This window comes from Eucyclogobius newberryi, unplaced genomic scaffold (assembly GCF_026437365.1).
Source record: "Eucyclogobius newberryi isolate DKJ021-1_F unplaced genomic scaffold, fEucNew1.0.hap1 SCAF_19, whole genome shotgun sequence".
Lineage (NCBI taxonomy): Eukaryota > Metazoa > Chordata > Actinopteri > Gobiiformes > Gobiidae > Eucyclogobius > Eucyclogobius newberryi.
The window spans coordinates 29134780-29149517 of NW_027315823.1; the positions used below are offsets into that span (position 1 = coordinate 29134780).

The following is a 14738-nucleotide window of genomic DNA, read 5'->3' on the forward strand; positions in this document are numbered from 1 at the left end:
GTGAATGTAGGCCAAGTATAATGCGCACAAGTGGGGAGACCGAGCACAGCCCTACCTCACTCCTTTTTCAATGGGTTTGTCAAATTACTGTTTTCATTTTAATTCTCAATGTTGGACTATCGTGGAGAGCCCCAATATTCTTTATTATTAAATGAGCTATATAAAATATGTTTAGCACTTTAAATAAATAGGGGCCAGCTACAGTTGTGCATGAAAATGGAAGAAAATGTTTCTACATTCCAATCGTTACTTGTGTTCATTAACATGCACTGTACTAATCAAATAAACATATACTGCTCAGAATTTAAACCAAATGATCCAATTTAAAGGATTGTGAAGAGCAGGTAGAGTATTTGCAACTGGTCTGACACTCAGAACAGAACATGCTCAGAAAGCAGACTTGGCTGGCATTTTAAAATACTTTAAAAACACAATAATGTTGTTGACACAACATACTTGATACATACATACCAAATACTTTGTCATTTTTTTAATAATTGTAACACTTTTTGGCCAATATAAATATAAAACTCAATATAGCTATTGGAAAATCACTAATACTTACATTTTTCCAAGAATCTATTCCGAATTGTAAAAAAGTTCTATTTTCTTTAGCCCTTGGGATGATAATGATTTTATGGCCATTTAAAGTAGAGGATACAAAATGGCCTCTTGGACCAGTGTGAGTGTGATTTTTTTTGAGAAATTACCACTGCAAAAAAATAATAATAAAATTGATCGATCCCAGGGGCTAATAACAATAGAAATATCATTGGATATACTGGATTTGTGGGGGAAAAAAAACAGTAGTATGAGGCTGAGCAAAATTATATGTCTGTTTGCCGTAACCCGACCGACCCGGTATAAAACTATCCGACAGAAAAAAAATCAGCATTTTGTTAAAAAAATATATATATATATATATATATTTCAAATATTTCGCCGACTCACCAACCGGTCTTTCCTAAAGCGCTGTGTAGAATAATTTTATAACGCTGGTAAACCTATCTTTCATTCCAAGGGACAAATAACGCATTGCACATGGCATATGCATTTTAATTTTCGGTCCTCCATATGCTTCTGTATTAAACAGACCAGGCAGGAGGGAACCTATATTATTCATTTTATTCTATTATCATTATTTTATTATTATTATCTTATTTTTATCTTTATCTTTTTATTTTTTATTTATCTATTTTATTTTATTTCCCCCCCTCCATTCCCTATTAAGATAGGTGAGGAGTTTTTGTTAATAAGAGTTTTTTGTTTTGTTCATAAGAGTTCTATTAAGAGTGTGTTTTTTGAAACTTCCTATAATCTGTCCTTTCCTCCTGTTTCTATTGCGTTGTAACAACGAAATTTCCCCTTGTGTGGATATTAAAGGATTATCTTATTGTCTTGTACTTGTTGATTTGGCTCCGTCAGCGCCACTGGACTGGGCGCCGCTCATGCCGTTTAGCATCATGCTGTGGCTTCATTTAAATCTGACTTGCGCATTGCATTCTGGGAGGGAAACACACCCAGCAGCGTCATCACAACAAATGGCGCCGCATGTTCCCCCGCTCGCCTTCGCTACCAAAATAACGGCGTACAAAAGGTCATATATATATATATATATTTTTGTATTGTATATATGTATATGTATATATATATATATATATACATGTATATATATGAAAACTGCGGAGCTGCAAATCCTCTTTAAAAGTCATTGTGCAATATTCAGTTCACTGTAAATCTGTACATAAATGTGGATTTATGTAAATATGCTTCGAGGGTGTAATATATTTTAAGGGTGTAATATATTTTAAGTTACCGGTAAGTTCAATGTGAATTTACCGGGGTTTAGGGGTTTTATAGTATTTTCTTCTTACTGTTAAAGTGATACTTACCCTTGGATTAACAAGCAGAAAAGTGACACTAGCATACAAAGTGACACTAGCATACAAAACTAATAATAGGTGTGTATATCAATGATAAAAAAGTGTAATATATGAAACCATACACAAGTGTCGATACATTAAAGTGAACATTTGATTTAAAAACAATATGAATGTAACACCCTCCATTTGCTGTTTTGACGCTGCTTGGACTTTCATTGTAGAAAGATGTATTGTCACTTTGATTGACTTTTATAACAAGTTTCAACAACATAATACCTTTAAAGATGTTTTAGAAATAAACAAATAACACATCACAATGACATTGTTGTGAATGATGACCTGAATTTTGAACCAGAACTGATTCTGCTCATTTCCCCAGACGGATCTCTCAAGTGCACATTGCAATACATAGCTCTACAATTGCTCTTCAAATTGTTGTCTTTTGCTCAAACTATTGTTCCAGACTTGTTTGAAGCCGGGGTGCCTAATTTTCACACCACAAAGCTGGAAGTAGTTGTTTTTTTTTTCGTTCCGAGCGCTCACAAACCATTTGCTACATCACCAATATTCACATGCATACGTTTTCTGGCTTGCGCATTGCTTTAAAACAGCTTTTTTCAGACAGGGAAGTAAAGCTGGGGCCGACCACACAAGCATAGCCAATCAGAGCGTTGTTTCAGCTGCTATTTCCGGGTTGACGAGGCATAAAATACTTGATTAATAGCCGCAGACAGCATGCAATGGTCTTATTTTCCCATAAAGTTCTGCTTTTACAATACATTCTCTGAGGGAAAAGACAACATTGACTCATTTGCATACGAAAATGTTGGATATCCCAGCTTTAAAATTAAGTTGTACTCTAATAAATACAAACTTGACGACAGCGAGGAGGATGACATGTGTTTAATTTACTAAACCCAAAGCGACCGCATCCGGCTGTTCAGTTAACTATGAGCGCAGCATGTTGTGACAGACGTGGATGGAAAAATCAATAGCAAAAGATAAGTAGCTGCATCGCCGCGTGTGAAGAAGCGTCTCTGCTACAGCCTATCGTCAATCTGTCTCTTGGCATAGACTGCAGCCATCAGTCTGCTCCGCATTGAAGTTTCCACAACCAAACTGCTGAAGACGTTTTAATCCTGGTAATAGAGTCCAGAGCCGCAGAGCTGTCCCTGTCTGCACACTATAAATGGATACTGCAGTCAGTTTAGTTTGATTGAAGACAGAGCAGCAGATATTGATTAAATATAAAAGCTCACATGAGATCATTTGTGGATCTTAAAATAGTTAAGTATTGTATAATAGGACATCCATCCATCCATCTTCTTCCGCTTATCCGGGGCCGGGTCGCGGGGCAGCAGTCTAAGCAGGGACTCCAGAGCAGGGGACTTACTCCTCCCCAGACACTTCCTCCAGCTCCTCCGGGGGGATCCCCAGGTGTTCCCAGGCCAGCCGAGAGACATAGTCCCTCCAGCGTGTCCTGGGTCTTCCACAGGGCCTCTTCCCGGTGGGACATGCTCGAAACAGGTGCCCAGGAGAAATCCGGAACAGAGCCCTGAGCCACCTCAGCTGGAGGAGCAGCGGCTCTACTCCGAGCTCCTCCCGTGGGACCGAGCTCTTAACAATGCTGCTGTATATTATGGGTAAATAGGACCTTAAACCTCCATTTCTGTTTAAAGAGGGATTCTCCAAAATTGTCTCTTTAACTCCTCTTTCAAACCATCTTTTCTCTCTTCTTAGAATCTTCACCTCACTGTCTTCAAAAGTGTGGTTAGCGGCTTTAAGATGAAGATGCACGGCGCTCTGTGGTCCTGAACTTGCATGTCTTCTGTGCTGATAAAGCCTCTTGTGAAGTGGCTGTTTAGTCTCACATATGCACCGCTCTTTACAATTTTCCTCACTGCACTGGATTTACTACACTACATCGCATTACAAATGACAAGATGTGTCTCATGTGTTGTTCATATATTAACTTTAAAATGAACTCTAACTAAAATAAATATTTGTTTTTATATATTTTTTTCCAGCAAATGCCATGCCTACTGATATTATGATTATTGCACTATTCAGCACTCTACTGACCTATAGTAACCAAGGAGGGGTAAAAACATTGTTGCGCAGGGATGACTAATCTTGCATTCCTAATGTATTTAACAAAAACTAAACATCTCTTGGACTTCAAATGATTCAAAGGTGAAGTGCAAAAATTATATATACACAAGGTACAAGATAAGGTACATGAAGCACACATATGGCAGTTCCAGCTGGCGTATTCAGCAGACACCCCAGGGCAGAATGACCATCTGTTTGGACTGGGGTGTTTGATATCTAGTGCATTATCTCACACCACAATGTGTCACATGTATTAAAACTTCACCAACAATCACACATGTAGGATATAATTGAAATAGAAGACACCAGGTTTTATAGCTGCAAGAGAACAAGAAGAAAACGTCTTCTTAAGGCAGCCCTATTGCATGAGAAAAAAAAAAGGACAACAAAATATCATCAATGCTATGCAACCACAACTATACGGTTGAAAAAATTAAATAATCCAGTGTTCTAATTATTTACTGAAGTAGGTTGATGAACTAAAGGCTAAAACAAAAAATAACATGGGTTAAACTTGGGCCTAATCAATGGTATGAATTGAAAATATAAACCCAATCTAAAATAATGCACTGTAATTGAGAGACTGCCTTTTACACTTAAAACTCAATTCTGACACATGTAAAACTGCTTTAACGTCCACAAGTGCGTTTCGGAACATGATTGCAGTAAGGTTGTCAAGGAAAAAAAACAAAAAGTTGGACATTTCCTGAATAGTTTTAGAATGGTCTTATAGCCTGTACAGCCTGGCCCTGTTCTCAGTCCGTGCTAGCTCCACTTTAGCCGACATCACGCTGGTTGGTCGGAATGGATTAATTCAGTCAAACCCAAATTATGTTTTCAGCTTCATGTGGCATTAGGCCCGGCTATTCAAACAAATACAACGAGCATCTGTCAGATTGCATTAAACTTCCATAAATACACATTCGCTAACTTCAACCACCACGTACAAGTATTTCAAATGTTATCCCGTTACTTAATAATATGCCTTATCACACTTGAAAACTGCTGTATAATACATTTTAACTTTTCCCAAATCGGTTTCTTGACATCTCAGAATTTTGTAACTTGTAAGTGCATCTTTGCAGATCGTACTGACAGGCAATCCTCTCCAAAGTGTCACTTCATGTTCCGTTGATGTTCTAATGATGACTACTGCCACACTTTGAGCTGGATCTATCTGAGAAACCTCTGGCCCTGACACCACTCGTCACAGCGTGGGCTTTCTTTATCTCTTCAATTATTCAAATGTACATAGCGTTAAGTTTTGAAGGTCAGATTAGGTTAAGTTATATTAGTGTTCCCTTTGCAACTACATTAACAAGTTATCATAAATGACATATTTGATGGCATGTTTTGCATTGTAGCTGCCTGTCATACTTATATATGTATATATATGTTTATTATTATATATAGATATTTAAAAATATAAAAAAAACAATCAGAATAGCGATGCTTGATTTTATTGCAGTGAAATTAATTACAATCAAGTTCAATGCCAATTAATATTTATTTGTCCCTTATAATGCTATTTTGACATTTTATTACTGCTTGTATGATGGTAAAACATTGTAGATGAATTATGATCCTAATAAGCTTTTGGTAAAAAAAAATATTTCATGTGGTTATACCTTTATTACCCCCCAAAAAAGATGTCCTAAGATCTTACTAATAAGCACTAATAAGTAGTGGATTAATATGAAAGTATTTGAGTTTGTGTACCCAAAATAATAAATATAAAAGGTATAATAACAATATAATACAATAATAATACTAATACTGCTACTACTACTACTACTACTACTACTACTACTACTACTACTACTACTAATAATAATAATAATAATAATAATAATAATAATAATAATAATAATAATAATAAGGTTATAAATACCACTTTCTCAATTGTGCTTAATGAATGTAATATTCAAATGTTGTAACGTGCTTGCTGCTTCATTGAAAGTCTGCATCAAAACTCATTCTTGATCTGATCCTATTTCATCAGCCCAAATACATGTAAGTGCCAGTCTAAAAAAATAAAATAAAAAATACATCACAATTTAAAACTTAACTCAGAAACACTAAATGTCCACAGGAACCTCATCACTTCTTTAATCCATAACAAGTCTAAGAATGTCACACTGCATTAATCATCTCCAAGTCTGACCACTGCCCTCAAGTAAAACACTCATCTTGTTTAAACTTGCGCGACTTTGACTAACCGTTCTCACAGGACATTCTCATTATTCTGACAGGACATTCTCATTATTGGTCCAGCACATATGCAGACGTTGCAACATTATGATCAAAAAGCCTCAAAGTTAGCCTCACGCGGATGACACCACACACAGCATCAGCAGAGGATATGTGGGTATTATGTGTTCATTAGTGAAGAATGAGGACCATAGCTATACGCTCCTCTTCAAGTTTAATTTATGCGTTTCTCCTCCACCATATAGCACTGGTATGTAAAAAGCTTATTAAAAGAGGATACGTATCAGATAAATTATGCAAACAATCAGGGACCAGGCACAGATACTCCGGATGCTACATACTGTATGATGAAGGTAAGGTGAAAATACTCTTACGTAGATCTAACCAGGTGTGGAACAGGATTGTGTTCAAACCAGTGATCAGAAGTTTCCAGTTTCAAGGTTTATGTCTTCTGTGTTAAAGCTGTGTTTCCTTTCTTTGCCCTGTCTCCAACCGAAAACAAATGAGGCAAAATAGCCAAATTGTACGTAGGTTAGTCCGCCGTCCATCTCTAACACTTACTTTACTCTCATTGTAAAATAATATTAAAAAGTTACACATTCGAGAATTCTTGCATTCCATGACCCAAAACCTAACCTAAAACTAATAATAATTTTAACCAAATAAACAATTCCTAAACATAAGCCTAATCCTAACCCAAATCCTCTCCTAAATACAATCAATATATTGTCAAAAAAGAAATAAGAAAAGAAAAGTTCTGCCCCCAGACGAAATGCCGAACCTTTAGGGAGTCCTGCATGTTACCAACAGCTGTTTCCTGTTTTTTGATGCACAACACTTGTATCAAGATTGAAAAAAGATAAATATTTTTCAAGTGCATAATGGATCCAACATTATTCTGAGGCGGATCAGTCTGGGGCACCAAGGCCAGTCAAAACATGGCTTATGAAAACAATAATTTATACAGCCATTATTTGAGGTGCAACATGATGTCATAATCCCTCATTTGTCCAGGAGTGTTCCATTGTAGAAAAAGATTCAGTTGTATCATCTGGATTCTGTTTTTAGGAAAAACTAAACGTTTCTCAATCTGCGAATCAGGACCGGGAACTCAGATATTTATCCTACTATCTTACGAGTTCCCGGTGACTACAGATGACTACAATTGAGGTGCAACCCTAACCCATATGCACTATTTCTGTGGAAATATTCCACAATAGGGCTTAACACATATCTATCCAACATATATTCAATTGCAAGTGTAAATCAATCAACAAATCAATAAAAAAATTGCCATAAAGTTGAATGCCATACTGTGGAACATTACAGGCAACGCAATAATAGATACAAGCAGGTGATGAACTCTGCAGAAAGGTTAGATAGTGCTGCACTTTTAAAGTCTGAGCTAATGTGTCCTTTTTATTCAGCGGCGTACAGCGTGTGATGAAGCAGCTGCACGCTTTTTATTCACATCAAAACGAATTACTGAGAAGGAACATAAATTGCTTTTCTAAACAGATGGCGGGGCCCCAGAACATTCAGAGCACACAAATATACATCCAGGTCTATTTGGCTAAAATAAACAGCGCTGCCGTCACAGCTCTAGATACTGCAAAGGCTGAGATAAAAGAGTGTTCCTGGAATATGCACAAAGGAGAGGCCGATGACCCACTAATACTGGGCAAATTAATCAAAAGCAAATCCTTAAAATGTCCTAGATTTTCCAGGGTTTTTATTGAACAATAGTCTAGCTAAAATTAGTATTCATTAGCAATAAGAAGAATATTTAGAAGCATTAGTCTGCCTTCAGCTTTGCACACTGCTTCAAAATTGGGACTAAAGTGAGACTAAACCTGAACTAACATGGACAGAACCAGAATCGAACAACACAGCCTGAGTGGTGGTGGTGGTGGGTGGGGTTGGTTAAATAGTGGAAAAATACACATTTTTCTTAATAGATCACTAATTGGCAAAGAAAAAAGTCATGTCATAGTAAAATAATAATATTGTCTGATGCGTGGTTTCATGTAGGATTAAATTGCAGTTGTGTTCAATTCTGCTCTTTATTCATTTATTGCAGCACATGTTTAACTAATAGCACTAATACACTTTACAAGTTTGTATAAGAAGACAATTATAAAATCATGTGTTGAAAATGTATGCTGAAAGAAGCAATTCAATATCCTCATTTCTTATAATCCGAGGACATTGTGGATACTGTACGTTGTGCTGAAGGTGTTGGCAGCTCTGTTTGTTAAGTGTAAATGTAAAGGGGAAGGTATTATGAGCTCAGTCTTCTGCCTCGCCCCCTTTTCAGAATTTGTGCATAATGTTTTTTGTATTGCTTTGGCTGGTATTGCTTCTGAATAAACCAAAGTGAAAACAAAGTCATACTGGAGGTAAACACACACACACACTCACACACTCACACACACACACACACACACACACACTTACACTGTATTTGCGATGTTGTTTTTATTATGGAGAGAGACATTTCTGCGCAGGCGATGTTTTGCGGCTTTCTCCTTTTCGTCTGTCAATGTGGCCCTCCTATTTTAAACAATAATTTTAAAAAGTAATCATTGGATGTCAAATGGCTCATCACAATCTAGCAATGTATTGGGACTGCCCTGTTATCCATAAATACAGGACTGACACTAACGAGGCACTGCAGTCTTCAACGCCGACATTCTATTTAACAGTGTCTCTTGGATGTAAGACTCCAACAATGGAAACAATGGATGGATACCTGTGGAATGTACCTTTTGGCTGCGGCAAAAAAAGCAATAACATGGAAATCAATGACAGGAACGGCGCCAAATATCAATGACTGGACTTTGGATATTTGAAGTACAGAATGGAAAAATGTACTTTAAAACTGTAAAATTGACAAATTCGCCAAACAATAGGACAAAAGAGGATTAATGCCAGACTGACGTTATGCAAACTACTCTTTTTCCAGTGTGCATTTAGTATCTTGTTAGCTTTTGTGTCATAATGTCTAAAAACAATACAAAACAGTCAACAGTCAGTACATGATATGGAGGTCAAGAGGTCAGCGTTGAAACACAAGAGTCTTCAAAACTGTCCTAATAAACAGAGACCAGAGAAGCAGAGCCAGACAGAGTCCAAAAGTAGGCCATAAAGTAGGGCGCCCTCCTCTCTCCCAAAGGTTGGTCCCGTCGCTGCTGCTCCTAAGTGGTTTATAAATTCCCTCAAATGCATCACGGACAGTTGGCTTCCATTTGATAAAGCCTATAGACAACCATTACTGATATTCCCGGTTGGCCCACTTCAAACGGGGCCCCTCTACCCACGCCATCTGCAGGAAAGATAAAAGGAAGATCCTAATTTAAGCCTGGACGGGCTTTTTTCCCCCTCCTCGGGAGCAGTTCTTGTGCCGTCGCCGCGCCTGTGCTAATGGCGTAAAGGCCACCGGTGTTTTCGCCCGCACGCGTCAAGAAACACGGCTCATTAAAACTCGCCGCGAACTTAACTTCACAATTACGAGGGTGACGACGAAACAGTAGGTTTTTTTGAAAAGGTGTAGAACAGTATATCTTGGATGCTTCCTTTTCATTAGCCTCCTATAGGGGAGTGGCTGACACAAAACTAACAAGCCTAGCATCAAGTCTGGCATTCAGTTTACCTTTTGAAACTACTACAAGCAAGTGGCAATTATAGCTGACCACAGTTTAAAAAAAACCTGGTGTATTAAGTAAAAGCTGTACCCAATTATTCATTAAAAATACACACATATAGATAGATACTTAGAAGGAAAGAAAGAACGCTAGAGAGACCTGTTATAAACGATTTTATGTGCTTTGTATTATATATGTATTATATTATTGAAACTACTTTACTCTAAAGTCAGAGAATCCAGTAAACCCTTTTCTAAATGGACAATATTGTAAAAAACATGAGCTGCATTAAGTAAACAGCCAAATAAAACACTTACCGTATTTTCTGGACTATAAGTTGCACATTTTTTCATAGTTTTGGCCAGAGTGCGACTTATATTTATACTTATAATTATACTCCGGGGTGACTTATATGTGATATTATTTGTTATTCCTATACTCCGCTCCGGAGTATAAGTATATAAGTATAAATATAAGTATAAGTCGCACGCCAGCCAAAACTATGAAAAAGGGTGCGACTTATAGTCTGGAAAATACGGGTAAATTAATACAATTATCTTCTTTTTGTTCCACATTTGGACCTCATTTTGGTTCAACCTTAGTGTTTACAGTGGTCCCGTGACCCAAGGCCAATTAGGCAGAAGTTTGCATAACACAGACACAGCTCGCTGGGTTCTAATGGACAAAACCAAGGCATTTCCCTTCTCTGCATCTCCTCCTCTTCCTGTGTGACGCCAGTTCCCTCAGCTAAGGCCCATTCCAATAAGAAAACAATGTCGAGTATCTATTCAACTGTGAGCGCCAGAACAATTCATTATGTAAAGTTGTCACGCCAAAGTATAAGAGGTGTAGAGAGGCACTGATTGCACGTGGGACGGCGCAGGCCTTGATTTGCACAGAAATAAGAACCATGTTTAAGCAGCAATAAGAGCGTACAAACAACAGCAGGAGTCCTCGTCTGAGATGTCAAGAAAGAAAGAGAAAATATATAAAGATAGTATAAAGATAGAAAAATGACTCGCTAAAGAAGTGTTACAAGTGCTACTGTTAAAAGGGACACAGATATCGTTCTTTACCACAACTATCTCCCATTAGAACATTGCAATAATGCTTCAATACTGTTATTAGGGCTGAAGGGCATTTGTGAGTATTGATTTTGAACTGTTCTTGAACTGCTACCTGCCTCTTTTCTTAATTAGCTATTTCTGTTATCACACATATTAGGCCTACAGTAGCCAAATTGTTTTAGTATCTGCTATCACTATTATTACTAAATTGCTTTGTGTACTTATAGTTTACAGCACAGAAGATCTAAGAGCTCTACCTATGACGTCACAAATGTGGGAGGTTTATAACTGAGTGTTTTCTGAGGCCCAGAGAAGAGTGGACTTAGTGAACACAATTCTTCAAACTAGTGTGAATGAAGCTAAATGCAACTCCAGGTACTTTAAATGTGGTGAAAAGCTGAACAATGTCAATTCTGCATCTAATGTGTCCTTTAAAAGCTTTTGCACCTTTAGTTATTACACATAAATAGACCAAAAATAATGCATGATAGACCTTAATAACCCCTAAAACCAATAATATTCTCATATCACCAGTTGACATGACTCAAATGTCAATATTTTTTTCTGCCTGACAGTCCTGTTTCTGACACAAACTTGAAGCCGTGCCACACAAGATCTTCATTTTAATAGAGCGGGCGAAGTTAGTGAAGTGTAAAGCGTCGGCCGTGCACAGCCGCCGTCTCTCGCTCTCGCACTGCGCTCGGGCGAAACAAGATTACAAGAAGGAGCAGAAGAAGCAAGGATGAAAAGCGTGCATACTGAAGACGCATGCAGACGTATCTATCCATGGACATGCTGGTGACTCACCGTTCTTGTCTGCACGCCGGAAAATCTGGAAAATAGGACAAAATGCAGATGGTAACATTATACAGGACATTCACAAACAATCACATCAGAATCAGACTCAGAGAGGGTTTATTGTCATGGCAATGAGCAGAATTCACAAAGATAGGAACTTGTCTTCGTGATTCGGTGCAACATCTAAATCTGATTTGGGATGAAAATAACAATGAGCGATAAGATGAAGCATATGAATAAAACTAAAGATAGAAAATAGGCTGACTGTGGACACAAATTTACAGTTGAGTTTACATATGGAGTGCAGTGAGTGAACAGTGCAGTGAGTGATTCAATTATGATTAAAGTGACAGTGTTTGATAAGTGTTCATGAGCGAATATAGATGCAGATTTTTCTTATTTGACACTAGCATGAAACTTAATTGTAACATTTTACTTCAGAGATCACATGGCAACTAATAGTAACTACCGTATTTTCTTTTTCTTTTTCTTATTTTTATTTAAGTCGCACCCTTTTTCATAGTTTTGGCCGGGGTGCGACTTATATTTATATTTATACTTATATACTTATACTCCGGAGCGACTTATATGTGATATTAATTTGTTATTTTCAAACTTGAAATTTAAATAATTTGAACTTCTTTAGGATACATACTTTCTGCATGGTGTGTCTATGTGCCTATGTGTCATTTTAAAGAACACAATTAAAAAAGACTTCACCGCTACAGTTCAAGTACTTTGGAACTATTATAAAAGCTGTTGTGTTCAATCAAATATTACGTAATTACACTTGACTTTAAAAATTATCTATACAACTCATTCGCCCTCCTCCCACACGAGCACTGCCACAGAAATGTCAGTTCAACAAACAGTGTTTATTTTTGTGTATTTTCCCACCAGACAGCTCCATAACTACAGAGTTCAGTCTGGCCCAGTGCCTCTCTATATAATGCATAATATCACTAGAGTTTTGGATTATTAAAAGTGCACTATGTAACTTTCCTGCTCCACCACCTGCTTAATTCAATGGAGATGTCCTCGCTTTGCTTGGAATATTCCACTGTATGGCATTAAACGTGTCTATCTACTCGATAGAATCATGCAGGTTATGCCACCAAGTCAAGCTGCAGGTAACGTCTGTGGAGAGGCCACCCTGTTAACATTTAATATGAATGTTTTTTTGTATTTTTAGCTATAAAAACACATACTTATAAGTAGAACATTCCAGGCAACAGCCCACCACATCAAAAAAAAGATATAGGACAAATAATATGAGCCATATGTAAAATATCTGATATGTATCGCAAATGTCAATTATCATAATTCCTAATTGACAAAAATAAGAACGGCGGCCTGCTCCAAGTACATATTCACACAACATGACTAGTGCCAGCATGTTTGTTTATTTGGATCCACAAGTTCTTTTGGCACCAGAAGACAAAAGAATCAAAACATTTAATTAAACTAGATTTTTGTCTTATATTGTCAAATAAAAGAAAATAATAAATGCATTTATTCCTCCGAATTCTGTCCTCGTTTTTCCTGACAGAAAGTTGTCTGTGGCTCTCTCACTCAAGTATATCCACGATAATTACAAATTGAGTTACAGTTCAACACATTTAGCAGCCCTGATCTTAACCTGTAGCACAATGTAAACAGATTATTGCTAAAATGTTATCACTGCTCTAAAGGAAGCACTTCTTTACTTTATCTTTTGTGCCAGTTTTCTATCAGCACAAACACTGTAGATTTATTCTATCCATCTTATTCTATCCATCACACACATGTTACTGTGTGTGAGACAGAGCTGCATTTAAGTGCAGGCTGAACATGTGGAGAGCACCCAACTGTCCCTAAACCCGTCCCCGTGTGAGGGCTTCGTTCATCATGCAGAGGCAGCAGCTGCAGCCTCCTCTGCTCTCACACACACACACACACACACACAGACACACACAGACACACACACAGACACACACAGAGAGACACACACACACACACACACACACACACATACAGACACACACACACACACGCACAGAGAGACACACACACACACACAGAGAGACACACACACACAGACACACACAGAGAGAGACACACACACACACACCTACATACACACACACACACACATACAGACACACACACACACACACACACACACACACAGAGAGACACACACACACACACACACATACAGACACACACACACAGAGAGACACACACACACACACAGAGAGAGACACACACACACACACACAGACACACAGAGAGAGAGACACACACACACACACACACACACACACAGAGAGAGACACACACACACACACAGACATACACAGACACACACACACACACACATACAGACACACACACACACACACACAGACACACACACCTACACTCATACAGACACACACACACACACACACACACAACACACACACACACACACACACACACACAGAGAGAGACACACACACACCTGCACACATACAGACACACACACACACACCTACACACACACACACCTACACACACACACACACACAGAGAGAGAGAGAGAGACACACACACACACACCTACACACATACAGACACACAGACACACACACACACACACAGAGAGAGAGACACACACAGACACACACACACTTACACACACACACACACACACACACACAGAGACACACACACACACACTTACACACACACACACACACACACACACACACACTTACACACACACACACACACACACACACACACTTACACACACACACACACACACACACACACAGAGACACACACACACACACACACTTCATGTACACGCGAGCATCAGCATGTCTGAAATCCAGCTTTAGAACAATTAGGCAACACTGTCATCTAAGGAGCCTCATGAAGTCTTAACCCTTCTTCATTCTCCTTCTGGAGCGTTCGCAGGGACGATTGTCAAACTGGACTCGCTGTCACATGTTTTTGCTGAACCTCGAGGATTTATATTTTCCTCTAAAGAAAGA

At 38.2% G+C, this 14738-nt stretch overlaps 1 protein-coding gene across 1 annotated transcript in view; it reads right to left on the minus strand.

Annotated features, from left to right (window-relative positions):
• Window positions 1-14738, minus strand: part of necab3 (N-terminal EF-hand calcium binding protein 3) — a 55666-nt gene that overhangs the window by 38283 nt on the left and 2645 nt on the right. Inside the window, exon 2 of the mRNA XM_072452593.1 lies at window positions 11725-11749. Within this exon, the coding sequence (XP_072308694.1) occupies window positions 11725-11749 (25 nt within the window). The remainder of the gene's footprint in view (window positions 1-11724; window positions 11750-14738) is intronic.